Genomic DNA, 27,875 nt, shown 5'->3' with positions numbered 1-27,875 from the left:
TGGTATCTGCTGTTACACAGCAGAGGGACAGCACTGTCTCCTCCTGACCACCATAACACCACAGCTCAGCAGGTCGGAAGCATTGTTGGGTTGAGTAAGCTGTGAGAACCATCTCTCTGCAGAAAAGTTGGGAGTTAGGGAAGAGCGGCCTCAGCCATGCTGCCATTTCAGAGATCACCATGAAGCCTCCTGCCTGCCAAATCTTTGGATACAGGGATAAGCAGGAACAACCTGAGTGGAAAAGCCCAGCAGGGTTTGATGGGCTCCGTCACCATCTCTTGTCTGAGGAGACAGCGGGGGCTAGTCCAACATGATGTGTTGAAGCATTTCCAGAGCTTGGGAAGAGGAAATATCCTTGTTCCCTTCTGATAATAATAATAGCAATAATAATAATATCATCATTGGCTAGGAGCAGGGTAATGCCAGCACAGGAAGAGACAAGGCACAGGGAAGTTCCAGGGATGCATCCTCCCTGGATTCAGGGAGGGCTCAGCTCCATGCTGCATGAAGCACACAGGGCACGGCTCGGATGTGCCCTCACACAAGTCACAGTCCCCAGCACACTTACTTGGCCTTGTTTATGAAGTGGTAGGCCTCGTTCCAGTGAGCCAGGAGGTCTGTTGTCTCCTCGTCGTACACTCGGATGTTGTGATACGCAAACAAACCAGGGAAGAAGTTATCAATTTCCCTGGTCACATTCAAGATGTAGTCAATGCTGGGGAGAACACAAAGAAAACAGACTTGAAATGCCACGGTTGTGAAAGAGGAACTGATGCACACTATGAAGGCCATGAAGTACCACAGAATCCCAGCCTGATCTGGGTTAGAAGGGACCTTAAATCCCCTCCAGCTCCAACCCCCTGCCACGGGCAGGGACACCTTCCACTAGAGCAGGTTGCTCCAAGCCCCTGTGTCCAACCTGGCCTTGAACACTGCCAGGGATGGGGCAGCCACAGCTTCTCTGTGCTGTCGAGCAATGTTTTCAGGTTCTCACCTCATGGTTGGTGTGTGCCTTGGGCAAGCAGCAAATATTTATATGCAAAATTCTCCCTCAGCCAAAAAGCATGAAAGTAAATGAAGCCAAGTGGTGGCGTGGTGATGAGAGCGTGGTGACAGAGCCCTGCAGTGCCTGCCCGGGCAGGTGAGGTGCAGATTGCTCATTCACAGGAAGCTCTGCTCCATTTAGATAGAGTTTTTTCCCTAAGCTCAGTGCTGTATTATTTGCTGTTCTGCAGCCTGCAGGAATTCACACCCGACACAACATCACGGGTGGGCATTTCACACTCAGCTGCTACACGTTGGAGGGGTTTTCAGAGATCTTGATGTACTTCACAAACACGAAGTTTTGTTATTTTCACTCCACATGTTATTGATAGAAATGAGGTGGGAAAGATTTCCCCACCGAGGAGCTGATGGTGAGTTACCCATGCTGTTGAGAACAGGCCCAAACTCATCCCTACTGTCTACAAACGCCATATGTCATCTCAAGAGACCTGAACCTAAGTTGAAAGCAAACAACTGGAGGTTTCACAGTCTAAGGCTGGTGCCTGGAAGGTCAGTACTCACCCTGAGCCCTGCAGCTCCTCGAGGTTGGAGGCATTCCACTCGGAGCCCTGCAACAGCCACAAAACACACATTTCAAAGGAGCACGCGAGCATCCCTTTTCCCTAAGGTTCTGCAATTCCCAGCCTGGACCATCTTCCTTAGCTGAAATACTGGCAACAGCCTCTGGAATATGGCACAGGGCAGGCAGTGCTGCTGCTCAGCACAGAGGGGTCCTGCCTGACACGCAGGGACTTCCTGAAGGAGGGGACAAGGGCATTACATCTCCCCTGAGGAGCTAGTTCTAGGCCAGTGTTGTGTGGTTGAGCACATCCCAAATCACTGCCCCTGCCCACTCTGGATTTTTAAACACAGAGATAAATACTGCAGGAGAAGCAAGTGACTATGTGTGGTATGACTGGGATCACAGGTACATGAGAACCGAGGCAAATCCTGAAACCTGTGGGGGTGGTTTGCAGCTACGGATCCCCCCAGTAGCTGCAAACCAGAAAGCCAAAAAGGGTTTCAAAAGCAGGTTTTGCTCTCAAAGCTGAGCATTTCCTCTGCCTCTCTCCAGAACTGTAATAAGAAAAAAGACCCAAGCATAACGGGCACAAATGTGTCCATCTCCAGCAAGTCTTTGTTCCAGATGGCAGAGCCTGCTTTTGCTTGGAGTACCATCTAGTGGCAAAAGATTAGATGAAACACAGGCCGTCCTTTGCTTCTGCACAAGCTGGGACATCACCTTCAGCCTCGGTCTTTACATAGCTCTGGCCATGCTACAGAACCTCACACGCTTAGCCAAGATGCAGTGACCTCAACCAGAGCCCAAGAGCAAACGGCTGCAGCCCCAGCCAGGCCTTTTGTTTGCTGCAAAAGAAAAATCTCCATTGCTAGAAATAGAAAATGAACGTGCACAGAGAGAACTTGAGCTGTGCTGTGTCCTGAGACAGGATCAGCTTGCCAGAAAACTGTTCTATCAAGGCCCAGAATCAACAACGTAGCTAGAAAAAAAGGGCTCATAAAGCACAAGTCAGCCTTGACACCAAATCCAGCTTGCTCTAAACCCAATCGTTTCTTAGCTCACTCCCACTGAGCCTCCTGCTATCCCACAGCTCCAAACCCAGCAGCTTACCAGATATAAATGATCAAAAATGAGAGATGGTTTGTCCATCTGACCCAGGATAAGCAGCATTTCATTGTCTATGAATTCCTTGAATTCCTTCAAGTTGCAGTTCATGTGTTTCTCCAGCTCATTTCGTATCTGCAGAGCAGAAAACAAAGGATGCCACCTAGAATCATTGTCTGTCCAATAGAAACATCTGCAAGGAGTGAATAATGGCAGCAGCAGCACTGGTGAAGAGAGAGATTTCCAGTGCTTTCCCATTTCAAAACACCAGGACATGGACACAGAGCCCTCTCCCTGCCCCTCAGCTTCAGGAAGGGGCAAAGCAAAGCAGCACAACCTTGTTTGACCCCACCATGGAAAATTCCTGCAGGAAAATCAAAGCATCTTGACTGCACCAAGCGTTAGGAACACGTACACAGACTGAGGAGTTCTCAGCTTACGCCTACAACTTGTAGCACTGCTGTTACACAAGAGAGTAGCTGAAGCCTTCAGTGCTAAGCTTAGGAAGGAAAGCCCTGCATGTTAACAGCCTCCCTTGAAAAACAAAAACCCAAACCCAGAAGAACTATTTCTATTTGCTTTGAATCTGTCTGCACTGCGGCTGGACGTATTTACACCAGCCTGCGGGATGGACCCAAACTAGCTTAAGCCTTGACTTGTGATTTTCCACCCATAAACCCACGAGCAAAATGCTGCCTGCAAGCCCCTCTGACACTCGTTCAGGAACAAAGAAGATAAAACCTTAAAATGAAGCCAGGAAGCCAAAGGAAGGCTCGTACTCTGCTCTGCACTGTCCACGAGCAAGTGAAGATCACTCATCCAACACAGCTGTAAGGCCTCAACCCACCAGCTGCAGCTTTTGGGAGTGCTGCCTTTGCTCGTGTCACCCGAGGGATGCACCGAGTGTCTACAAAGCCACTGCTTGGGCATACCCACCTGTGCTACAACCCAACTGCCACGCAGGCATCACCTCCAGTGCCACTTGGCTGGCAAAGAACCAGGCACTGTGACTTGGAAGTCATACACTTGTTACTAAGGTTGTGAAAAATGACATGGATGTGGCACTACCCCGATCTCCCTGCTGGGAAAGAGAGGTATTCAAATCACAGCCAAAGAGCAGAGCCTTTCAAACACACACTCAGAAGCCAGTGACACCTCGTCATATGGTGTCTCTTCAGCAGTGCAGCACTCCCTGGAAAAGCAGTCTAGCAGGAAGAATGAGAAAGCAGGAATTATATTTACCTCCTTGGAAGTGACATTTTCCAGGTCTTTGCTCATCATGATGCTCCGGAGTTTGGCTTTAATGAGCCGCTCTGTTCGTTCCCTTTCAGTTGGCCTGGAAAGGAAAAGGAGAGGATGTTGTCTCCAAGCTGGCAATAAACACAGGCTGCAACTCGTACAGTGCAGGAATGGTGGGAAAGACTTGGATTCCAAGTGATTTTTATGAGAATCATGGAAGAAAAACATTTGAAGACTTGGAGAAAAGAAAGGAAATGAACCACTGGAGGAAGAAGAGAGAAAAGGGGAGATTCCTCTCACGAGCCAAGCCAACTTCTAATAAAATTCAGAACTAACTTGTCAACAAACAGCGCTGGAGAGTCGGGGCGGGTGGATTCCAGGTCCTGCATCGCGTTCCACTCATTGATGCAGCTCTGGTCCGAGCTGATGCAGCTTTCATAGTACGTGGCCCACACCAAGGCCACCCCGCCTGGGAAGTAGTTGTACCTTCTCGCCACCTCACAGGCTTTGTGGAGGATCTGTAAAGCAGACCTGCAAGTTTGGAGAACAAATATGCACAGATGTGAGCAGCAGGGACAGACAGAGCAGGATCTGAGTGATTATCACAGCGAAAAATCAAGATTTTCAGCAGTTTGTTGCTTTGTGAGAGCAGCAGATTTTTTGCATCAGAGTTCAAAGAGGGCACAAACTGCCCTTTGGAGCCCTTCTCAAGAGCCAGTCCAAGGCAGTGGCCAAAATCTTGTCCTGATTAACAGGCAAGCCCAAGGCACAAGTCGCTCTGGGATCTAATCATTAGTGAACTTGTGAAACCAGACCAAAGGAAAATAAAGAACATGGACAATTTTCAAAGCACCTTCAGCAAGGAGTCAGATGCATATTTACCAGCATTCTTGGCCCCTGACATGCTCCAGGGACAAGGCCCAGATTGGGTCATTTGTTTTTGCAAATCCTAACATTACTTTTTCCTTCCTTCCCTCCTCACATTTTTCTTTTTTTAAGGTTCTCACTCCAAAGATGTCATTGTACTGAACACATTAACCACATCTGAGGCTGCCAACAGGAGGGGCCGAGTTCAAAAGTGACAGGAACAAGAGTTTCAGTTGTTTCTGTACCCAATCATCCCTATCACGACACCCTTCTCTGCATCTGTATCTTTTCCCTATCAGACACAGCAAAGCCAGGGATCTCTGGATGCTCCTAGAGGAGCCAGCCAACTGTCCAGACCAAGAGAGATGCGTTTGTTCTGCACGGGGATGGGGAGCAGCCTCTTCAAGGAGGAATTTGCTGGCAGATCTGCTGCTGATTCAGCCACCTCTGCTTCAGTGTTTTGGAATCCCTGCTCAAGGGAGGGGTGACAGGAGCTGAAAGGTGAACAGGCACCCGGGGTGGAAAGTTTCCGTGCGGCAGGAACCCCAGCAACGAGGCAGAACACAGGGAATGCCATCGGATTGGCAACGGGTCCTGAGGCTCCTCCTTCAGCCAGTCAAACATATGCAGAGAGGGGAAAGATTGAGTTTGCAGCCTGATGACTTCGAGGTGGTCTTTCCTATTCAGTGCCACTTCCCTTATACTGAAGAGCCCACAACTGCTCTGAACAAGCACAAGATCCTGGTTTTGGATCAGTATTCTCAGTCCTTTACAGCACTGGTACCTGCTGCCACAGGGAAGCAGCATCTCTGCTGCAGCTCACTAAACACCAGTTACAGACAGTGCTTAAATGCAGTTTGGTTTTAATTTACTCACAGAAACGAGTCTCTTTCTCAATAAAGCCAATTAAAACACACGTACCACATGGCTTGCACCGACACTGGCTTGAAGATGTGCATCCTCCCTGCAGTGCTCACGCTGAAGCCACTAACAGAGAGAGGAGGCAAAAACCAAGAGTCAGAAACTGCTCCTCACAAGCTGCACTCTACAAACAGCTACTGCAAGGGGCATGGTCAAAAAGGATCAGGGATGAGAATTTCTGTCACTGATTTTCCAGCATCCTCCCAGATAAGAATGGCAAGTGGACACCTTTCCCAGGAATGGGAGTTCCACCCCTCGAGTGGGATTTCAGGGAGTATTCACTGGGTACCACAGGTTCCACCCAGCAGTTTGAGGGCAGCAAGACAAAAACCTCACTGTCTGAATAAGAGGACTGCAGCCATGAATCCAAAATTGGAACTTCATTTGTGAGGTGACGGAGAATCTCTCCTTGAGCAGCCCCCAAGTAGGGAAGGACATTCACATTTATCCTTTTAATGTGGTTTCTTACCCATCACCATCAAGATGGATTTTAGTGTCGCTCCACAGCCTCAGAACCATTCCTATGGTGCAGCTCTTACTGGAAGAGAGATTGTTATACGGGATGTTAAATATAGGCCACAATGAGGTCACGCCAATACCCTTAATTATTAATACTCTTTAATTTTTAAAACCCTCAAGTCTTGCTCTAGTAATTCCTAGTAATGCCTTAGGCCATCAAATGCACAACACAAGGAGACCACCAGCTGAAGGCTAAGGGTCTACTCTGCTATGAGCCTGCTGATTGCTCCACAGAGCAGGAGAAACATCACAGAAGCAAGGATCAGTGTTTCCAGCTCTTCTGCTCCAGAGCCTGCCACGAAGCTCTGCAGCGTGAGCCCCATCACCCTTCCTGCTCTCCCCATCACAAGCCCAGTGCCAGGCAGTTCCCCAGCAGGACACAGAAGCGGATCTCAGGGATCTGGCTGCAGAGACTCAGCTCAAAACACAAGCCCTGGGGGTGGCAGAGCAGCCGCCTGCCTGCTCCGGAGAGGACCCCAGGGGCCTTTCTCAGTGTTCGATTTTCACTTCATCACTTGGGCTGGTAGGAAAGATAAAACCGGGTTTTATGACTTTACCTACCCCAAAAGAACACTTTCATTTCAATCTGGCAAGAAAACTGAACTATAACGGGGGCCAGTAACTTTCACAGTAAATAATTAAGTGGCTGAGATATTAAAGTTTTAAAGGAAACTGGGATGCAGACAGCAAGAGCCAGTTAAAGAATTCGGGTTTTGTTCTGTTCTTTTCTATTTTTAAGCCTTCAGCTCCTTTCTATAGCAGATGAAAGGATCTGATAGACCAGTTGAACGTACATGTGGACAATGCACTGCAGAGCTTTGCAAGAAAAAGTGGGTTTTATTACACATATGCGAAAGGAATAAAGCCCACAAAAGCGCCTGACTAGTCCAACTGTCAGCAGTGAGGACACTTACAGCTCAGCAGTGACATTTCAGCCCCAGCACAGAGCCACAGACTCACTCAATGAAGTCACTAATGCTAACTGACTTCTTTATGCACGGGACTTACCCTTAATTAACAAAGGCTTGGGCTTACAGGGGTGACATGGCAGCAAACCTCACAGTTAGAATGGATTTGTCACAACTTTTCCATCTTTCCTCTTGTCTCAATAATCACCAGCAAATTATTGCAAGGTTGGTTCAGGTTTGAAGATGACACAGCAACATTCACCGTGCCATTAGGAAACGCTACATTAGAGTTTCCTCTCTCACACTAACAGCAGCAATTTAACCACAGATACAAGAGGCAGCAACACCAGTGACAATAATCTTATCAGGGAGGCACAGCCGTGAGTTTCTCTACAGGTCTCCCTACAGTGCAAGAGCTCCCCCCTTCTCCTTAAAACCACTAAGGTTTTCCAGAGGGACAACAAACCCCACACTGGCTGCACCAGCACAGCATGGCAGCCTGCTAAACCATGGGAGAACAGGAACAACAGGCTGCAGCTCTGCCTTCTAACTCCAGCTCTGCCAAGCCAGCCCCGTGTCTCTGGGCCAAGAGCTTTTCTGCCTTGATTTGCTCACCTAAAACTGGAATAATGTGAGAGGGTCTGTGATAACAAAATATTTTATTTGCCTTTCAAAATACTATGTGCTCTTATCAGCTGGACAAAAGAAACAGTTCATTACTGACACATTTGTTTGTTGGTTTTGGAGGTACTTCTGCAGTATTGTTTTTTGGCAACTAAGCCACCCACCCAAAAGCCCCATTGCTTCATAGCATCAACAGACGTGAAGTCTGGGGGATAGAATAAGTTCCAGTTTTGTAAATGTGTCTGTAAGAGCATTCTGAAGTGAGCAGACAGCCAACTACCACAGATGAGGTAGATACCACAGCCCTACAGATGGATTACATGTGAACGCTTTGCCCACAACTGCCCAAGAGATTCCAAGGAGAATGAAAGCTTTCTGGATCAGAAATCTCCCTTTCAGCCCCACAACTGGTCAGAAAACTCAGCACTTCTCCTTTCTCTTGCTAGAGTTCGCAGAATCATGTAAACCAACTGCCTGGGGACAGTTTGGTGTTGACAACCTGCCTCAGACATACCTCTCCTTGCTGGAGAAATCCACCCCCAGCAGAATGTTCTCTTCGGTGTCCTGCCGCCCGCTGCTGTACACAACCACCATGTACCGCACTCGGTCTGTCCACACGCTTTCCAACCGGACAGCCTAGGGAAAGGTCAGCAAGCTCTGCAAACAGCCCCTGGATAACCACTGCTTCCATTGCTGCCTCGGGTTTTTAGGGTGCAATTGTACCCAAAAGCTTTATTTAGCTGCAGTACAAAAGACACAGGGAGAGACAATCCATCTTCCAGCAAGGCTCGTTGCCAGTTTGACTTGCCATTGGCCGGAGAGATTAGCCTGGATTACCTGCCCCAGTTCAGAGAAATACTACAAAATGTAACCTGGAGATTTGTTCTAAAGAGGTTCAACTAGAAAGTCAGGAATAACATTGGTCATGCACTGAACTGCAAACAGGCTCAGAGGATTCTCCTGCTCACAAGCCTTTAGTGAAGTATGTTAGTGATGCTGGAGGAGATAACTGACACCAGCTTCTCTGCAGTGACTTCCACAGCCTCTGCAGGTTTCCTGAAAAGAAAGCCCAACCCCATTTGGGTGCAATTTCAAGACTGACTTCAGGGTGTCCACTAGCATCAGAAAGTTCCTCTCTCTTGTGTTAGTGTCTTTCAGTTGACTGGAACATCAAATCTAACAAAAAAGCCACACTTCAAACAGATCAGTTTCCTGCCCCAACTCAGTACCTGGATGCAAGGACCAGGGCAAAAAGAGTGGACAGGAAAACCTAGGATTTGCCAATGCCTTTCATGAACTTCTACAGGTCTGTTTCAAATGCCTCCAACAGAAAGGAGAGCAGGAAAATGCATCTTTTCTTACCAGTTTGATCCTGTCCTCACAGCGAAGGAGGTTGATCATCACCTGGAGGTGCTGGGGCAAATCACCTGCACAGAAAGCAGAGAAATCATCAGAAAGGGTCTCTCACTGCACTAACAATTGAGAGTCTTGAACTTTCATGAAATTGGATGTTCTTAAGTCAAAAAATACCATTTAAGGAAGGCCAATTAACTTTGCTGAACCAGAGATACTAACAGAACTGAGCCTCTTCATGAGCACTATCTGGCTGCGTGAGAACTCAACCATACAGTATTTGGAAGGTACCAGATATACTGAGACCATCTATGACAGACACAAATCATGATACTCTTCCTATTACAGCATCTCAGAGAAGACAAAGATATGGGCAGAAGGGAGGAAGAGGCAGGAGGAACAACTGCTTGGGAGGTGATGGATCCCTTCTATCTCAAACAAAGTGCTGCTCATGCAGCGAGTCCCTTAGGCTCTGGAGCAGCGGGTTCATTTCTGTTTGGTGAAAGCAAGCGAAAGGAACAAGGAATCTACAAGAAAACAAACCCAGTCCACATCTAATAACTCAGTAATGCACTCATAACTTTCCATGCAAGATAAAATTCCTTCCGTAGGATGTTTGCTGGGTATATGAAATTGCTGACAATTAAAGAAACCCAAAGCCAAGCTTGGCATTCAAATACCCTCTTTGTGCTTGGAGTGTTTACCAAGCAGCGGGCACACAGTACCACACTGTGCCTTTCCCACATGCTCCTGCTCCCCAAAAGCCCTGATGATCATCTTTCTGCTTTCCCAGTGATCACTTATTCCAGAGCTGTCACGGACAGAAGGCATAAAGCCACAGGATGAGTAGAATCCACCTTCCTGACCCCCCATCTGCTTATTGATCCCCGTATATGTTCATCACACAACTCCCCACCATGTCTTCCCACACGTTTGGCACACTGGAGGGGACTGGGGAAGAAGGACGGGCTGCTCTTAAACCACGACAAACTCTTAGGGGCCAGGTAGTGACGAGTTAACTGAAAAGGGGATTTTCCTGAAACCAGGAATATAGGGAGCTCAGTAACGTATGTCTATCCAGAGATCCAAATCCTATTAAAACATTCCTTGCTCTTACCAGCAACAGCAAACAAAACCAGCAACAGGGAGTTTCAAAAGAACGAATGCTGGCACCAAAGTCCCAACCTTCAGATGACTGGAGGCTGGGAGAGCACTTGGAGAAATGCCCCTGTTGTGCTGAATCAGGACCTACATTAGAGGTGCTAGAGCCCTGTGACTCTGTCCATCCAGTTTCCCTCCCCACAGGCTGAAGGGGAAGGCAAAGACCAAACCACTGAAGCACAAGGGATATTCCTTCATCTACGGCTGCGGAAAACAGGGATACACACTCAGCACAGACCTCCTGGCTCAGCAGTGAAGCAAGAAGAGGTTCAGTAGGTGACTGAATCCACTACCTGCATGTTTGTGAGGATGCTGGAGACTTCTCTGGCCCTGGGAGCTGTTTCCTTGTTGCAAGAAGAGGGCTGCACCTTTCACCATGAAAAAGCTCTCGCTCAGGCTGGAAAACAAAGGACAGAGAAGTCAACCAAAGGAAACCCCAGCAAAAGGCATGCTCAGGTCTGTGCCTAGGGAAGGAAGAGCTTCCCCTCTCTAAGCTGCAGCAGGGTTTTGCCATGAGAAGCTGTTCCCAAAGTTATCCTGCCACTTGCACGGCACGGCTCCAGGATTAATCATGGCTTATTCATGTGTCATTTTCCACCAACATTTTATTACTTGGCCATTGCAGGAGATACTTGCCTGAGCTGTCATGGGCTGGAAATGACTTTATCACTTGATTATCAAACACTGCAACTTAAAACCAGTAAAGAGTAGGACTTTTTACAGGCTTAGACCTGTAAGATGACTGAGGATCAGGTTCCGAGTCAATCAGTTCCTACCCATTCCAGTTCTTGAGATCTCTTTGGAATGCAAACCCAAGAACATACAACCATAAAGTGCTTGTAGATTTACAGAGGAAGGGAGGGACAATGAAACCTGCCCATCGCCAGAGAAAGGAAACTGCACTGAAACCTCAGGGGGGGAAACAACATACACAAGAGCAAAGACTCTGCTTTGCTCTGGCTGGATACAACCATCCTGGAAAAGACAACGGATAAGGCAGGAGACTGTAGTTTGTGCAGATACATAACAGTATGTCCACAGAGTGAAAAGACACAGGCCCCAGAACGTAACTGAAGAGAAGGCTGAACCAAACCAGCAGTTACAGTAAGCACCAGCACAAACCTAATTACACACAATCATCAGGCACTTGTGAGCATTTTAGTCTTGGACTAAAAGTCAGCATTTCCCACAAGGCTGAACATCAATGTCTCCTGAGCTACCTTTTAGCTGCCACAGCAACTGCTTACCCTGCACTTCCTACGCCGCTCCAACACCACCAGAGACATTCCTCGCTACAAAGCCCAATTTTCTGCCGCCCCACACTTCCAAACATAGCTCCTCATTAATTACTGTCTGCTATCTCCTCCATATAAATGCTCCATTATGAGACTGTGCTACACGGGAGTTACTTATGCTACAGAAAACGATCCCACAGGAGTTACTACTCCCAGCACTCTGTACTTTATCCGGGGCCTTTGCCTTTGGGCAGAACGAGCACTAATGCTCCATTCCACTGCAGTAGGCAGGAATTTCATGTCTGCTGCAAGCTCAGCTCTTCCCTTCTCTGAGAGCACAGCCAAGGTTCCCAGGCAAAGCTCCCTCATTTCCCAACTGACTCCTCAAGGTGCACAATTCCCACAAAAATCAGGATCAGGTTTAAATCCGAGATTCCAGCTGGCTCTAAAAAGCGAGCTGAAGTTTTCACCTAAATCCCAGGCACCACAAGTCACACATCAGGTCAATCAAATGCCAGCAGGATAACTGCACTCTCATGAAACCAACTGTCCATGTACACTCCCACAGCGTTCCAGCACTCACCACTCACTGGGCAAGTTGTGTCTGAACAGGAGCTGCTCGCGATCCCGAACTCCGGCTCCGCTCTGCCTGGCACACAGGCTAACGGCAAGAACTCCTGCAAACGGGAATTCACTTCGTTCCCAAAGCGAGCCAGGAAGAGTCTTGTTTCCTTCACACACCAGATCTCACAGGAAAGCGTTAAAAAAGGCCAGAAATACACAAAAGCAGTGACACCAACACCACGTCTGGGATGTTCAGCCAGACACCAGCTTCACACACACTCATCGGGAAGGGAATGATAACACACGAGGAGATAATTCACAGTATTCATGCCCCAAGAATTTTGGGAAATACTTCTCTCAGAAAGCGAAAAAGTATCCCAAGGGATATTCTTTTATCCCTAATAAAGCACTGACTGGGATTTCTGCAGCAGGAAAAACCTCAGAAGAGACAGAGCTCCCTCCAAAAGGCACCAGCAGCTCCTGCTCTGACAGTTCATCTTGCCTCATGTTCTCCTCTCAGAGTCAGGGAATCTTCCATAATAAAGCAGAATATTCCCAGTTGCAGGCAAATGAGCCAGCCGTGCTACAGGGGCAGGGAGGGACTGCAGGAAAAGGACAAGCCACACTGCAAAGTGTTTGTCCCCACGTATTCCATCTGCATGGACATGAACCGGAAAGCACAGCCAGAGAACCCGTCGAGAGCAAGATTTCTCTTCTGGCTCCCTAACCCGGGTACCAGCTTCACAAAGCTCAGCTCACCACGAGTCAGACTGCCTCTACCTCCCCAGTTTCCACATAAGCTCCCATTTCTACACGACCAGCACCGTGCCAAACGGAGGGAACGCACCCAAGCGCCTCTTTGCCAAAGCTCCTACTTTCCATCATCCTGAAACAGCAGCATTACCCCACACCGAGCCTTATCTCCACTCTAGGAACACTCTTCGCTCTCAGTCACTTCATACAACTGCTCTAAGAGACACCTAAATGAAATAAAAGTGAGAAACAGGCAAGGCACAATATTCCAACCCAGTTTAAACCCCTCTTTTAAACCCTGCGCTCCCAGAAAACAACTAAAACTTCAGCCTGTTTAGAAAGATCTCCTAAAGAACAGCAAAATCCTCCCTTTAAAGAACATCCCAACTTTTGACCCTCGGGAGCAGTGATAAATGCCCCAGTAAGCAGCATTTGTTAGCAGCAGAAAAACGAGTGGCTAATACATACTAATTTGGACTGGTTCTCTTTGAACAGCAGAAGCATTGTGCTGGCCCAAGAGTCAGACAGAAGTCAGTAAATTTGAGAAGATTCATAACTAGCTGTAAAACTCACATCCTTTTGCTTCTAAAGCCATAAAAGAAAAGAAAAGAAGGAAAAGAAAAGGTCGACCGTATATTCTGTGCAGAGCAGAGCGATCGCGTCTGTTGATGCTACCCAGGAACTGGATGACTTTTACAGAACACTGTGTCTTCCACTGATATCCTGGCTTGAAAAAGCACTTGTCCTAACATCTCCTGATGAAAGAGGGCCATTCAGGAGGGGGGAAAACCAGCTGAGGCTCGTCTAATCATTTCCCTCCTCCAGACTTTGTTTGTTTGTTTGCTTCCCAAGGCAGCGCAGCGCCTATCAGCACCGCAGCCCCTTGCCGCAGGAAGTCCGAATTCCCTGGGACAGAACTAGATAAGCATCACAGCAAACTAATGCCTCTTCATTCTTTTACAGTTAAAGCACTGCATGGCAGCTCTGTAACACAGACATGATAAAGGCATCAGCTGTCAAAATGCCTCTTCATTTACTCTACAGCCACCAGGGTTTGATTTTCGGAGTGACTGAGCTACTGCTGAACAAGAAAGTCTTTCGGGTGGCTCAGGATTCATTTCTCAGTGGCTGGTTTGAACAAATTCATTGAAGACTTGTTGCTTACAGACCCCTGACTAGTCCTTTCTCCAGGCATAAACTAGGACGGCATGCTCGCCTTAACCAGCACCACGAGCCTGACCAGGGGAAGAAGCAGCTCTCTGTTCTATTCCACCCAGCCTCGCTGGCACAGGATCCATGGCCACCCATCCCCTGATGCCCTTCCAGGAATCCTGACCAGCACAGCTGCTTTACAGGAGTCACTTCAGGCTCTTGAATAAATGCAGAGCCCACAGGTTTTGCCACAGACCCAAGGCCAGGTTGGACACAGGGGCTTGGAGCAACCTGCTCTAGTGGAAGGTGTCCCTGCCCGTGGCAGGGGGTTGGAGCTGGAGGAGCTTTAAGGTCCCTTCCCACCCAGCTGGATGGCAAGGAGAAGGTGCTTAATGGCCACTGTGAGCAGGCCCCTGTGCCTCTTGCTTCACTGTCCCTTGCTCCATCCGCTGGCTCCGTGCTGCTCAACTTGAGAAGGAAATATTTCTTCCCCTTTGGGAAAGCTCCAGAAGAGCGTGGCTGCAACACACATCAATTACACGTCGAGCTGCTCGAGCACACAATAGGCAGTGCCTTGTCAGTGTTACAAAACGCTGTCCCCCGGGTCCAAAAACGCCAGTGAGGATTCTGCTAAATATACTGGATTTTGGAACAGAGCTGCTCGTGTCAGCGGACAGAGTGAGCTGGACCAGCTGCCAGTCGCAGTGTTCTCTAAGCTTTGCTTTGCCCTTAGGGCTCAGGTTGTGGTGTGCTCCCCAAAGAAACCTTTAATACCTCGGGTGCTCGAGTTCCCTGTTTTAATGGGAATCTCACATACGACACAATCCTCTTGCAGGATACAAGAAAACACTCTTACACAACTCATCTCAAACTAAACATCCATACACAGAACTTAGTAGAGAGAAAACCACTTTCCCTGGAAGACACAGATAACCCTAAGGTTGATTCAGCAACCTCTTGCCAGTGTAAGGATTAAAAACTAGCTAAAAGAGGCAGAACACAGGAATATCAGAGTTTGTGCCTGGCCGGGTATCCCGGCTGCTCCCAGCACAGCCACAGGATCGCTCCATGCATGGATGCCCAAGGAGCTGGGCTCATCCCCACACCTCCAGTGACCCCCGGGATTTCTGGAGCCGTAATGAACTTGTTGTCTTTGTGCTTGCTGCTGATCGCAGCCAAGCAGCCTGTTTAGTGCAAGTGCTGCTCAGATCTGTTGCTTATGGCTCGTGTTTTAGTGCTGAGCTCATGCAGTGAACAAGAGCATCTGCTCTGCCTGGCTTTGCTTTGTGTTCTCCTCGGGGACCCTCACTCCAGCCAGGGCAGGTCGAGGGCAGGGAGCTCAGAGAGCAGAGAGGGGAGCTCCCCTTGGATGCTCCCACAGGCCCTTGACGTGCCAAAGGGTGGATTTTGAGACAGAGCACGCTGAAATAGCAACAAAACTAAACTGGACAGGAGCACATCAAACAGAGAGGAAGATGCAGGCAGAGCAGCAGCAGGAAGACAAGGAGCAGCTGGTCCCTGCTTCCCAAGTCACGCTGACAATTACAGCACACTGGCTGCTTGCTTTGGCTTGATAGGAGGAACATCAGATAACACTTCCTGACCAAGAGAGGGGCCTTCAGAAGGGGCCTGAGCAACACAAAACGGCGCCAGGGAACAAAATGAACTTCAAAGCGAGTCACTGACATGCTACCGTACAACCTGAGAAACAGCCACGGGAGCTGGAACGGCAGCAAGTCCTTTCTCATGCTGTTTAAAATAGCTCTTTGGGTGTTTCCAAGTGGCCTTTGCTCTGTGTCTCACGCCAGTCACGCAGAGTCCAGTGCCACAGAGAGATGAAATGAAACATAAAGGAATCACCTTGACAAATACAGCTGCAAGTATCACCACAACCATCCCAGCTTAACATGGAGTGGGGTCCTGCGGAGGGGTGAGTGCTCATGACCAGGGAAAGACCAGTTTCACATCATATATCATGATGGGTTGGAAGGGACCTTAAAGCTCCTCCAGTTCCAACCCCTGCCATGGGCAGGGACACCTTCCACTAGAGCAGGTTGCTCCAAGCCCCTGTGTCCAACCTGGCCTTGAACACTGCCAGGGATGGGGCAGCCACAGCTTCTCTGGGCAGCCTGTCCAACACGTGCACTACAGTTTTAAACCAAAGCTCCATTGCACACATGCACAGACTTTGCGATATGCTGATAAACTGACCTGAGATCGCAACTGCACGTGCCCAACACAGCTAAAGCTGGCGAGCCTCTTGGATTCAGGCGCTCCACCTCTGCAGCTGCCTTCAGGGCTCTTTCCATACCCATGGCCATGTTCACTTGCAGCTTTAACAGGCTACAAAAGTCATCATTCTCATTCCCCATGAAGAAACCCAAACGTAAGCTGCGGAGGTCTGACGTTACTTCAGACACACAGAGAACACCTCCTCTTCCTCAGACACAGCCACGGCACCACCATGCAACAGCAGAAAGACGCCTGCAAGGGGGACAGGCAGCATTCCATGCTGAGGGGGGGGCTTGTAATGCCTCCCCATGGGGGCAAACATCTCCCCATCCATGTCAAAGGCAGCCAGGCAGGCAGCAAGACCCGGGGCAGGCTTTGCTCTCGTGTTCTTAGCAGTGCAGCAACAAAAGGGGAGTCTGAGCATGTATTGTTCAGCCGCAAGGCGTGGGCCACATCCCCAGCGCAGGAATGCTAAGAAGGGCTGGAGACACTGCGGGCCATTCACAGACACAAACCCTCCTCCGGCACAAAGGGGAGAAAGATAAAGCTGAAATCAATCATGAAGGCCACGAAAGCTGATTTCCCAGCAGAGATGGACTGATGCTGATGATGTGCCTCCAGCACAGGGTGAGCAACACACTGGGCTTGAGCAGGGATCACCCCAGCTCCGCATGGAGCCCAACCAGGGCCGCACACGGCCCCGAGGGCAGAGCATGAGCAGCTTGGATAAACCAGCCAAGAGAAAGGGCAGGAAGAGGGAAGCAGATGAATTATCAGGATTGGTGTCCATTCCAGCAGGCTTGCACAAAATCAGTTAGTGGAAGAGCTCACAAACAGCCAGGAAAGAGAAAATTCTAGGAATCCCTAGGATTGGGATGGTGAAGAGCCAAATAAAATAAGAGATTGTTTCACAGGGAAAAAGGAATCCTTTTTGCTCATCCCGTTGATCACTGAGTTCAAAAAGGCACGGGGCTGATCATAGCATCATCCAGCTACGTGATGTGCTTGGAACGAATGGCTGGAATCGCAGCAGGCGTTCCCAAGATTCCCACTGAAACATGATGGCATTTCGGTGACAGCCACTGTCTCAGGAGCCTGGAACCCGTCCTCTCCAAACCCCAACCCACTGAACTGCTATAAAGAAACCTTTCTCTCGTGCTTAGGAGAGAAGTAGCCATACAGAGGCTGTCCCCCCAGCACCCTGGTGGGCTGAGGGAACCGGCTATTCCCAGAACAGCGTCTCCCTTCTTCCCCCACACTAAAAGACACCCTGTGTTTTCCTACAAGTCCCTCTTTTGGATGTTGCTGTTGCCACGTTATTGCCATAGCTGTTCTGTGACCACAGGAAGGGAGAGGACAGACCACAAGCCCAGGAGTGCCAGGGAGGTGTCAGGAGCTCCCATCCTCCTCCCCAGCCGAGCTGTCGGCACATCGCCCGATCCTCCTGCATTCCTCCTGTCAACTCATTGTTTTAATCCATTAAACTATTTCATGAAGTCACCCCACTTCACCCACTCGGTGTCTCCCAGAGAAACAAGTGGAAACTCTGCCGTGGCGCCACTGGAGAAGAAAAGGAAGGTGAATAATAGCTTGAAGGATGGACCAAGCAGCTTCCAAGCCAGGTCAGCCAGGACACAGACAACAAGCATGGGAAGCACAACTGAGAACCCTACAGGCAGCGGTGGCACAGCAACCCAAGAAACAGTTTAGCTGCTGGGTTTCAGAATGACTCCAAAAAAGGCAGCACAGACCAGGGAGCACTTGACACGTCGGTAATGTGGAAAAATAAAGTCAAATAAATCCAGACGGATCATGCGGGGTAAAAGCAGAGTGAGAACAGTTCTAGCTCAACCCAGACACCACCTCCAGTGTTTAGCTAGACCACAGCCTGCCTCAACACCCCAAGGGTGTGCAGCCAGCACCCCACAAGGGAGAGGGTGCACCCCAGAAATGAGGACACTGCCAGCCAAGGGCAAAGCTGGCTTAAGATGGAAAAGAATCATAGAATCAAAAGTGTTGGTGAAAACCTCAGGATCATCCTTCTTTTCCCCCCTCCACTCTAAACCCATCTTTTACAACCAGAATCGGTGTTGCAGACAGAACACATCTGCAGCCCAAAACGCTTTGCAGGGCTGGAGGGAGATGCCCACACGCAGGCAGGCTGTGAGCAGACCCACAGGCAGCGGTCTCCGCAGGGATGCGAGTGCTGGATGTGACCCTTTGGATGGCAGACAGAGCAAACAGGCAACCTGGCAGCCTTCCGGAACAGCTGAAAGGGACGTTTTGTCCCGTTTCCTGCATTGCTGGATGCTTTGGCCTCTGATGCTCAGCCCCAGAGGTTTTCTGCCCAGCAGCACACCAGCACAGACCCCCCAGCACCCACCCTCACTGGTGATTCCTGCAGCAAGGGTTGCGTCAAGAAGCATCAGCGAGCTGGAGTGGGTTTGGTGAGTCCCTCTGCACAGGGTCTTTGTGAGCATCACATCTGGGTCCTACAACAAGGGTTAGGTCAGTATTGGGACACTGTGAGAGTTTGGTGCAATGGGGAATACCTTGACATACCAACAGTGAGGACCTGCTGAGGTGGGTACGAACACACAACACATGGGCTGCTCCGCAGGTTCCATGTGTGTTCCTGCTCCTGTCCCAGGAAGGACACAGGGAAACCTACCTCTCCTGTGGGAAAAGAGAAACCTTTGCACTGGCTGCAAGGGGACGGGGTCTGTGCACACGAAGAGCTCTGGCAGCGATGTTAACCACCGCCGGTTCACACCCTGGGGATGGACACTATACCTCACGTCATGGAAAGCTGATGCAGACCTGCCTGGGCTGCACGAGCTCAACACCACCGACTCCTGCCTGGAATAAAGCTCTCCGAGAGGAAAGGCAAGTTCTGCAGAGAAGAGTCCTTCTGATCAGAGATAAACCTGCACAACTAAGGGACACCTAAGATGCAGGTTTGCCTCCTAACCCATTTGAGGCTGGGCTTATTTTTGGCTTATTTTGCTTTCTGGTTTATTTTTGTGGAGCAGTGATGTGATTCTGCAGCAGGGCTTCAAATGCTGCAGAGGGATATGTAAATGTTTGGGAAATAAAACACAATCCATCACTCTCTTTATGAAAAGCAAACCATGCCTGTGGAGGTGTTCTGTGCTTTCACATCTGAAGAGCACTTGTCAGCAGACCACAGCTCCGATTTGCCTAAGAAATCCCTGACTCACAGATCTTGGCAACAGATTATCACAGATTAAGGTATTTCAAATCAAGAGGCATTTGGAACCAAAATATTTTTCTGACCCAGCTCTAACACCTAAATAAACAGTAACCACATCAGCCTTTTACAGGAACAAAACTCAGTGCCAAGCCAGTACCTTTGATAACGGGGCCAGTCGGTTTGTTTCGAGCCAAACTGCTGATGCTTCATGGAAAAAAAATGAAAAGAATAAAAGAAAAGGGTATTTATCTAGAGTTCCAAAGAGGGGCTGATCACTGGCAGACCTCCTGCTGTTACTCTACCAGCATCCAAGTAAACTCCTCCTGTTGCTCAACTTCAAGTCAGCAACAGTTTCCTGGAAAGGCCAGAGCTTAAATAAGTGTCAACTAAGTGCAGGCTCCTCGGCTCCGTGGTCTTTGAACACCCCACACAACCCACCACTAATGTAAAGGTCTAATTATATCTCCATCAGCTTCCACGGCCACACCTTCGGGCCAGAAAGGGTCACGAGCCTGTGACTTTGCCTCCCCATTGTATGGAGCACGCTAAGGCAGGATGCTGCAGCCCTGCCAGGATGTGATTCAGCGTCCTGTTTTGAACAGTTAATGAAGTCAGCAGGTTCTGCCCCAAGAGCTCCCACCAAGTAACGGGGGGACAATAAATACTGCAGTGAGAAGGACGTGTCATGTATGTAATGAGCTGCTGTCCCCACAAATACATCCTCAAGGCTGCTGCCTGATGGACCCCCAGCCCCTTGTACCTTTCCAGTACCATCAACCAAGCCAAAGCTGCAGATAGAAGTCATTCACTCAGGGCTCTCTCCAGCAAAACATGCTCACAAATCCCTAAGAGAGTTAAAGATCAAGGTGTTAATAAATAATTTTTGGTGCATTAACATATAATATACATATATAACATCCCTGGCTGTGGTGGGCACTCAGTGCAGCAAGAAGAGCCTGAACAGTGGAGATGCATTCACCCTTCAAGTTCCCATGCTGAAGAGGCCAGTGAGGGCCCTGCTTTAGTACAGTGATTTTAACCAAAGAGCCTCCTCATGACGAGTCTTGTGGAGTGCATCACAGAATCGTTCAGGTTGGAAAAGACCCTAAAGCTTATTGAGTCCAACTGTTACCCCAGCACTGCCAAGTCCATCACTAAACCATGTCCTCAAGTGCACATCCACACATCTTTGAAACCCCTTCCCTGGGTAGCCTGTTCCAATGCTTGGCAATCCCTTTGGGGAAGATATTTGTCCTAATACCCAGCCTAAATCCAGTGATGCTCTATAAGGAGTCTGCCTTTAGTCATTACTCCTGTTAACAACCCAGTTGCAAAGGGAGTTTACAGCAACCTGAGGGCTCCACTTAATTCCAGCAGCAAACACAAAACAGAGTCAAACCAATGCCCAGTGTAACTCCACTACCTTCAAAAGAGAAAATCACTTCATTCAACTACAGCAAAAAAGCAGCAGCTAAGTGGACTGTAGAGCTGGTAATCAAACCAGGGTGATGCAGCATGTTCCTTCCTGACCAGGTCATCATGCAGAACACAAAGGCGAGTAAATGAGGTGGAAAGCCAGAGGGACATGCTGCCTTCTACCCAACCCAAACAGCCGTAGGTTCCTCAGAGCTCAAAAGCCAGATGACTCTTTCAGCTGAAAGGTTTTATTGCTGAATAAAACCACACAGACCTAATGCTTTACCCTGAGTGTTTCAGAAGATGAGCTAATAGACACCTGCCAGGCTGCAAATGGAAGGAGGAGGTTCAGGAACATTAAGGAACGTGGCGAGGCACACACGATGGCATCAGCAAAGACAGGAAGAGCCCCAGTCTCTTTCTCTACCACTGTTCAGCAGGACCCTGGATGCTCCAGGCAGTGCTCTCAATGCAGGGTCTCCACACAGAGAGGCAGCAGCACAGCCTATGCCACTAAAACACTCTGCAAATGCCTACAAGCAGGATCCCAAAAACCTTTATCTCCCACAGCTGCTCTTGCCAGCTCCTAAAACTGGATTTAGTGGTTCCAAACAGGAACAGTTCTTTCCATATCGATCTGCAGGCTTGAACACAGGCTGGAGACAACTGGCTCCTGCAGCAGCTCAATCTCCATCTCCCTGCAGAAGTGCCCAAAACCACCCTCCCAGCCCTGTTTCTGACCACATTCTGACTGTAACTGGAAAGCCAATACTGGTAAAGGTCACAGAATGGCTGGCTAAACAAACTTATTTGTGTTTGTAATTAAAGCCAGTGATTATCTTCCTGCATTTGCCAGTTCACAACAGCCAACACTCACAATACCACTGGCTTTGTAACACATCTCCTTTGACTTGGTGCTAGAGAGGTTGCACCAAGGAGCAGGGTAAGAAAAATCACACTGAACCCAGTGGATCCCAATCTTGTAAAACATAAGGGTTTGGGGGAGCAATATGGGCTCCTGGCTGCCTGCTGGAAACAGTGTGGATGTTACCTTACCAAGGCTTCTGCAGCAGTTTGGGGAAGTGAGAGAAAAGGAAGACTTTAAAGCACATTAATGTCTACCACAATGCATAAAGCAACAATATCTGTGAAAGAAAGCTGAACCTAGAACATGTCCCCTCAGTCCGTCCTAGGGCAGAGGCTGTTTCAGAGAGAAAACGGAGAGAAAAGCATTTTGAAGTGACAGAAACCATAAGGAAAGCCTCCTGCTCTTAGATCAGCGAGCAGCAAGACGTTATAAAACCATGATACAGACCTATTCCTCCAAGAAAAGAATCAGATAGTTCATATAATCAGATCCAACTACACATCCTCAAATTAAAATCCTGGAATTTTTAGGAATGAATGAAAATAATCCGTTCAGCAAGCAGATGAGCAAGTATGTCATAAGTGTGTAATAGCACGTTCACCCTGTATGGATGAAGCATGGTTTGAGCTGGCAGCAAGGGGGTCTTGTTTCCAACAACCCTTCTTTTTACTAACCATAAGGATCTTTGAGGTCTCCAAAGTCAGGCACTGGGCTGCTGCCCCCAGCGCTCAGGGCATGTGTGACAAAGCAGAGATGTCACCTAAGTCTCCACCAAGGCTAGACCGGGATTTAAAGATCCACAAATGCCATCATAGCCTGTTCCTGCTTTTTTTTTTCCTGAACTCAGCTGTCGGAGAAGCAGCACAATGAAGTTGAGCAATTCTGCCACCCCATGGGCACTGGGTAAAGTCTCAGCTCGTTGATCCCGAGGAATCCAGCAGGAAGGGGACAGGATCTACCCACCTCCCGCTCAGAGGAGCTCCACTGCTCAGCCATGCTGTGTCCACACCAAAGCCACACGTTCTCTTCAGACCTTGGCAGTGTTTCTCTCCTGAGTACAGCAAAGGCTCTGCACAAAAGCCATCCTATTCTCGAGGTCTATCTGGTGATTTAATTACCTGATTCTTATCCTGCAAATCATATACAGAAGAGCAGTCCCAAGAGACTGAAAGACGAAGTTCTTGGGCTCTCAGTATGCAGTCATTGCTGCAGCACTTCTCAACAGCCAGAAGATCATCAGCCTTTAAGCCCAGTCTCACTACATCTCCCCCCATGATTGCTCTGGTCAGTGATGGATGCACATGCCTGGCTTGCAAAAAGACCAAAAGCAGCCACAACGCCAATGATCTCCCAATGCTTTAGCTGTATATTCTCATTGAGTTCATTTGTAATGCTTTTACCTGAAACCAGCATAACTGAAGTAGGAAGGAGTAACAAGGAGAAAAGACCAAGCCTGCTGAACTACTGTTGTGTTTTTACACTTTATCTCTGGATTGGGGTGTGCAGGTGAGAGGGTAAGAGCTGTCTGCAGCAGCTGGGGTTAGAGTGAGCAACCCATGTAATTACTCAGAGCCCCATTAGGCCAGGTCCCACTAAACTGGCCTCATCATTACTACTTTTGGTCTCAGCAAAATGCCAGCAAGAGGAGCTTCCTCTTCTCCAGCAGCTATCTCAGTCCTTTCCACCCTCTTGCTTCCAACCCCAGTATCAAAGGAGTCAAATTCCCAATGGTTAATACCCAGGAAAGAGCAGAGCCCTCTCCTACCCCCCTTAAGAGCACACCCCCCTTCCCAACCATAGTCCCAACCTCAGAGAGCAGCAGCAGAGACAGATACTGTGATAACAGTGAAGTGCTTTGGCCAGAGCTGACGAGCAATTTTCCAGCTTCTTCCCCCCAGGAAAGAAAAATCCCAAACCCTCTTTTAAGCTTTCAGTTTATTAAACACTCATCTCAAAACTAAACTGATCAGGGAGAGATCACCCCAGTGCTCAGCTCTCTGCAGACCATGCAACCCCCTCCAGGCAAGTGTACATGCTCCAGGCTGGAGTCCTGTGCAGGATCAGCACTGGGATACATGGCAGACAATTAACGACAGTGGAAACGATGGTTAGAGCCAAAGAGCTCTGCTTACCTCACGTTTAATTTACGCTCCTCATCACTGCCAACCTCCAGCTGAGGAGAGAAAAGGATAAAGAGAAAGTTACACACTGGTTGTTTCCATACAACTTGTTCACAATCCCCAAGCTTTTTAAAGCCATCCCTCAGTGATGGGGTTTGGGTGGTTGTTTTCCACGGGGGGGTTTCTTTCTGGTGCCAGGGATAAAGGAGCCTCGCTGGCCATAGATGCCATCAGCACCCGGTGCCGGGTGACAAAGGGGCTCACGGGGATTTTAAAGCTATTAGGTCCTAATCCTGCAAGCTGGTCCCAGGGCACAGGTCGGTTTGAAGAGCGCCAACCTCGACGTCACCACGAGCACACACGTGAGGGCAGAGCCTCCCAGGACCAGCAGAGAAACGCTGCCACCCAAGAGCTGGGCACAGATTAATGCTGCAATCCAGGGTGTGCAGCCACAGCACAAGTGCCCTCCAGAGGATGCAGCCAAAACTGCTTGGCTGGGACTAACCTCCAGTACCTGACCCCCAACCTGGCACCGATGTGCAGCTCCTCATGGACCCCTCTGCCACCTCCGAGCTGCCTGGATGCTGGTAGAAGACGCATCCCGAGGCAGGATGATGGTTGCCCAGTCACCAACAAGCCCTATGGCTGCCGCCTTGCTGATAAACACACTGCTTTGATGGCAGGCACATACCAAAACAGCCACTTTTTCACAGGGCACTGGTGGAAAGTCCCCTTAGAAGCAAATCCAGCTGCTGAACTGACTCACTGGCCCTCACACTTTATTTATTCTCCTTAAAACTGAAGCGTGCCAGCTGCCTTAAGCCTCCCTTCAGAACCCTTTCACACAGCGGTGCTTTCCAGCCACCCCCTTCAACTTCTCCTCTTAGTTTCTGGACAAAATTCCATATGAAATTAAAACAGAGTTGGGGCTAATTGCATCCAGAGCTGACTGAAAAACAAAGAGGCTCAGAATAATTCTCCTCCTTTGGTCCTGTGTAAGCAGACAGAGGAGGAAGGGCCAGGAGCATCCCCTCAGCGGGCAAGGTTGCACCAGGGACATGGTTCAGACCCAAGAAGTGAAGCAGGGACCTTACAGATGACCCTGCAATGGGAAAACACTCAAACCTGCAACAAACCAGAGCTGGAGGGACAGAAGCCTTCAAGAAATGATGCTCCATCAGCACTCAGGAAGCATTTTGGCATTTACTTCAGCATTACTCAAACCCTCCTCAAAAAAGAGCCACCGTCAGGGTTACTTTTTTCTGGGTGGGTTTGTAGAAGTTAAACATAAGCAAATAGTTTCTCATAAAACAAGCCTGCAGTTCTGTGTGTGCAGAACCCGGGTTGTTCCCCATTCCCCAGGTTAAGGCTCAGAGACACAGGAGCTGCTCAGCTTACAGTCTGCAAGAACCAAGGAAATCCAGGAAAACAAACCCCAGATGCAACGGCAGGGGCCGGATATTGGAATTATGGCCGTTTGGAAGGAAGGAGATAGAGCAAACCCATCCAGAACGTCTGCAGCTGATGGCGAGCACATACCATGGCTATTTTTAGTCTGTTTACACTGTGCAGCAGCAGCAGCACAGGGCCCTGTGAGCACCCCGAGCCCTGGCGCCCCCCAACAGCAGATATCCCCAGCCCGGGGATGCTCCATCAGGTTTTGGTCTCTGTAAGGTCACCCCCTGCTAGTTTGGGTCTGTCACAGAGCAACAAGAGGGAGGAAAAGCTGTTTTTAAGCAAAGGTGATGAGAAGCCTTGATCACTGTCAGCTGAGGCTCAGCAGCAGCAGAGCCGGCCCCTGGAGCTGCTGCAGGCTCATCCTCTGCAGAAGCCAACTTGATTTCAGAGTCAACTCTCCCTGTATGTTCTATTGCAAAGCAGCAGTAAAACCAAACCAAGGCAGAACCCTGCTGCTCTCTGCCATGCTGAGTCCACCGTGCTTTGGGCAGAGCACCCTGCTGAGCTCTCAGGTTTTAGGTGCATCACACAAGTGATGCTGTTGGACCTGCACCACGGATCCCACCATGGCATGGACACTGGGGCCAGACCTCCACCAGCCACATCCCTAGGGAGTGTGCAGGATGTCAGGATAACAGACCTGGCACGAGCAGGAGGTGGTGCAGAAGGGACATGGCAGCAGAGCTAAGAAGCGTGTGCAAGTCTGTAAGTGTGTATGAACTCCTCTCTGCTCCTCAGAATTTACACCACGTTAACACAGAACGAGCCTCTTCAGGCAGCAGCATCCATCTTATGAATTCCTTCAGGCTCACGAGCTGAGAGGCTGCAGAAGTGTTCTCACAGTTAGCAGGGACATACAGTCAGCGTTTTCCACCTAAAGTATCTTCCAGCCACTATTCACGTAAGCTAAAAGCCCCAAAGTGCCCTGATTCTCCTTGCAAGAAAGATCATAAAGGAGCAGGGAGCAGGACTGGCGCTTTGTGATGGGATTGCAAATTAACTTTGCAAAACTAACACGCTGAGTATGGAAAAGGATGGTTTGTAGTTCTATGGTATTTCAAGGCAGAAGGGACCATTCAAACTGAATGGAAGCTGATGTGTTCCTCTGGGAGCCACTCGAGCACACCTGAGCAAGTTTGGGGCAGCATTTTCAAGAGGGAAAGGTTAAAAATAACAACAGGGAGCTCCTCATGAAGCAAAGCCCAAGGCAGATGTATGTGGCAAAGCAGGAGGCACCTCTCTGGCACCTCGCCCGCCTGCACCAGTTAAACCCAGTCTAATTCCACTGCCTGCAACAGGGTTACGCCTCACTTACACCTGTGTAGATGCAGGTGGCCACTAGGTCTCGGTTAACTCTCTTAAACCAGAACCCAAGAAAATTCCTTCTGAAAAATGCTCGGAAAAGCCCAAGTCCTGTTTCCAACACAGTGAACACAGCGAGGTCCAAACACTGGGTCCCTGCAGGCTCAGAGCCCAAACCACAGGACACGGATCTACGGCACAGCAGTTGGGAAAGGAAGGGATGAGTCACGTCTCCAAAGGGAATCCCATGGGAGAACCTGCAGCCTGGGGCACCGTCCCCCTCCCGGCTCCCCCTGCGGAGCAGCTAATCGGGGGAGTCACAGGGACCTGGCAGGTGACAAATAGGATTGTTCACCTGGCGGGAGGGGGACAGAGCGAAGCCAAGGGCAGCATCAAAGGAGAGGGGCGGGAGGGAGCGGGATGCACGGGAAGGATACGCAGGAAAACACCAGGCCTGTCTCTGAGGGTCATGGAGGAGACAGGTCAGGAGGAAAACAGGGATGCATGGGGAAGAGGAAAATAAACACGCGGGTGCAGCTGTGTTTGGCTGGCACGTGGGAGCTGCGGGGAGGGAATACACACACCCAAGGCCGGGCACAGGCAGGAGATGGTGTTTCTGGGGTACAAGAGTGAAGGGGTGAGCAGTAGAGCTGGGATGCTCCAGTGCCTGCCCCGGCAGGGCACGATGCACGGAGCACCATGGGGACAGTGGGTTAAGCAGCACGGACAGGACCCCAGAACAGCAGAGCTGGGAGGGAAGAAGAGGGCAGCAGCGTGGTGGAGCGAAGGGACATCGCACAGGTATGGGGTGTATGGGGCGGTGACAGGAGCTGCTCCAGCACCAGGGAACCAACCCCAGCACCTCGGGGAGGGCTCCCCATGGGTCAGTCGCTGTGGAAAGGCGGTGCCATTGCAGCACAGGGACAGAGGGGAGAGCAGAGCACCCCTGGGCTGGGAGGCGGTGGCTGTGGGGTGTCAGGGAGGGGGAATGTCTGCAGCCAAGGGGCCAGCAAGCAGAGCTGCCCCGTGACGGCCGGCCCAGCACGCTGCCCATGGATCCACCGGGCAGGGAAGAGCGGAGCGGGCTGCCCCGGGTTGCCCTTGCTCAGCCTAGCGCTGGAGCAGGGCACGGCCATGGGGGAACCAGGAATGCGTAAGGGCGAGGAGGGGACGGCCAGCAACGTGGTGGGGCAGAGCGGGGAGATGGTCCTAGGCCCGAGGCAGCGAAGGGCTGAGGCGGCACCGGGGGGCGGTGAGGGGATGGAGCCGGGGGCGGAGGGATGTGGGTCCCGGGGCCG

General features: G+C 49.8%; 1 protein-coding gene across 1 annotated transcript in view; it reads right to left on the bottom strand.

The window, feature by feature from the left end:
- Window positions 1-27,875, bottom strand: part of SSH1 (slingshot protein phosphatase 1) — a 34,727-nt gene that overhangs the window by 6,581 nt on the left and 271 nt on the right. The window contains exons 2-12 of the mRNA XM_030501239.1: window positions 23,830-23,870; window positions 10,557-10,660; window positions 9,112-9,176; window positions 8,264-8,385; window positions 6,168-6,236; window positions 5,699-5,764; window positions 4,247-4,441; window positions 3,914-4,007; window positions 2,678-2,806; window positions 1,567-1,613; window positions 569-715 (exon numbers count right to left, since the gene is read on the bottom strand). Coding sequence (XP_030357099.1) covers window positions 569-715; window positions 1,567-1,613; window positions 2,678-2,806; window positions 3,914-4,007; window positions 4,247-4,441; window positions 5,699-5,764; window positions 6,168-6,236; window positions 8,264-8,385; window positions 9,112-9,176; window positions 10,557-10,660; window positions 23,830-23,870 — 1,079 coding nt within the window. The remainder of the gene's footprint in view (window positions 1-568; window positions 716-1,566; window positions 1,614-2,677; window positions 2,807-3,913; window positions 4,008-4,246; window positions 4,442-5,698; window positions 5,765-6,167; window positions 6,237-8,263; window positions 8,386-9,111; window positions 9,177-10,556; window positions 10,661-23,829; window positions 23,871-27,875) is intronic.

Source organism: Strigops habroptila, chromosome 11, assembly GCF_004027225.2.
Source record: "Strigops habroptila isolate Jane chromosome 11, bStrHab1.2.pri, whole genome shotgun sequence".
NCBI classification, from domain to species: Eukaryota; Metazoa; Chordata; class Aves; order Psittaciformes; family Psittacidae; genus Strigops; species Strigops habroptila.
This window is presented reverse-complemented; position numbering and strand designations above follow the sequence as displayed.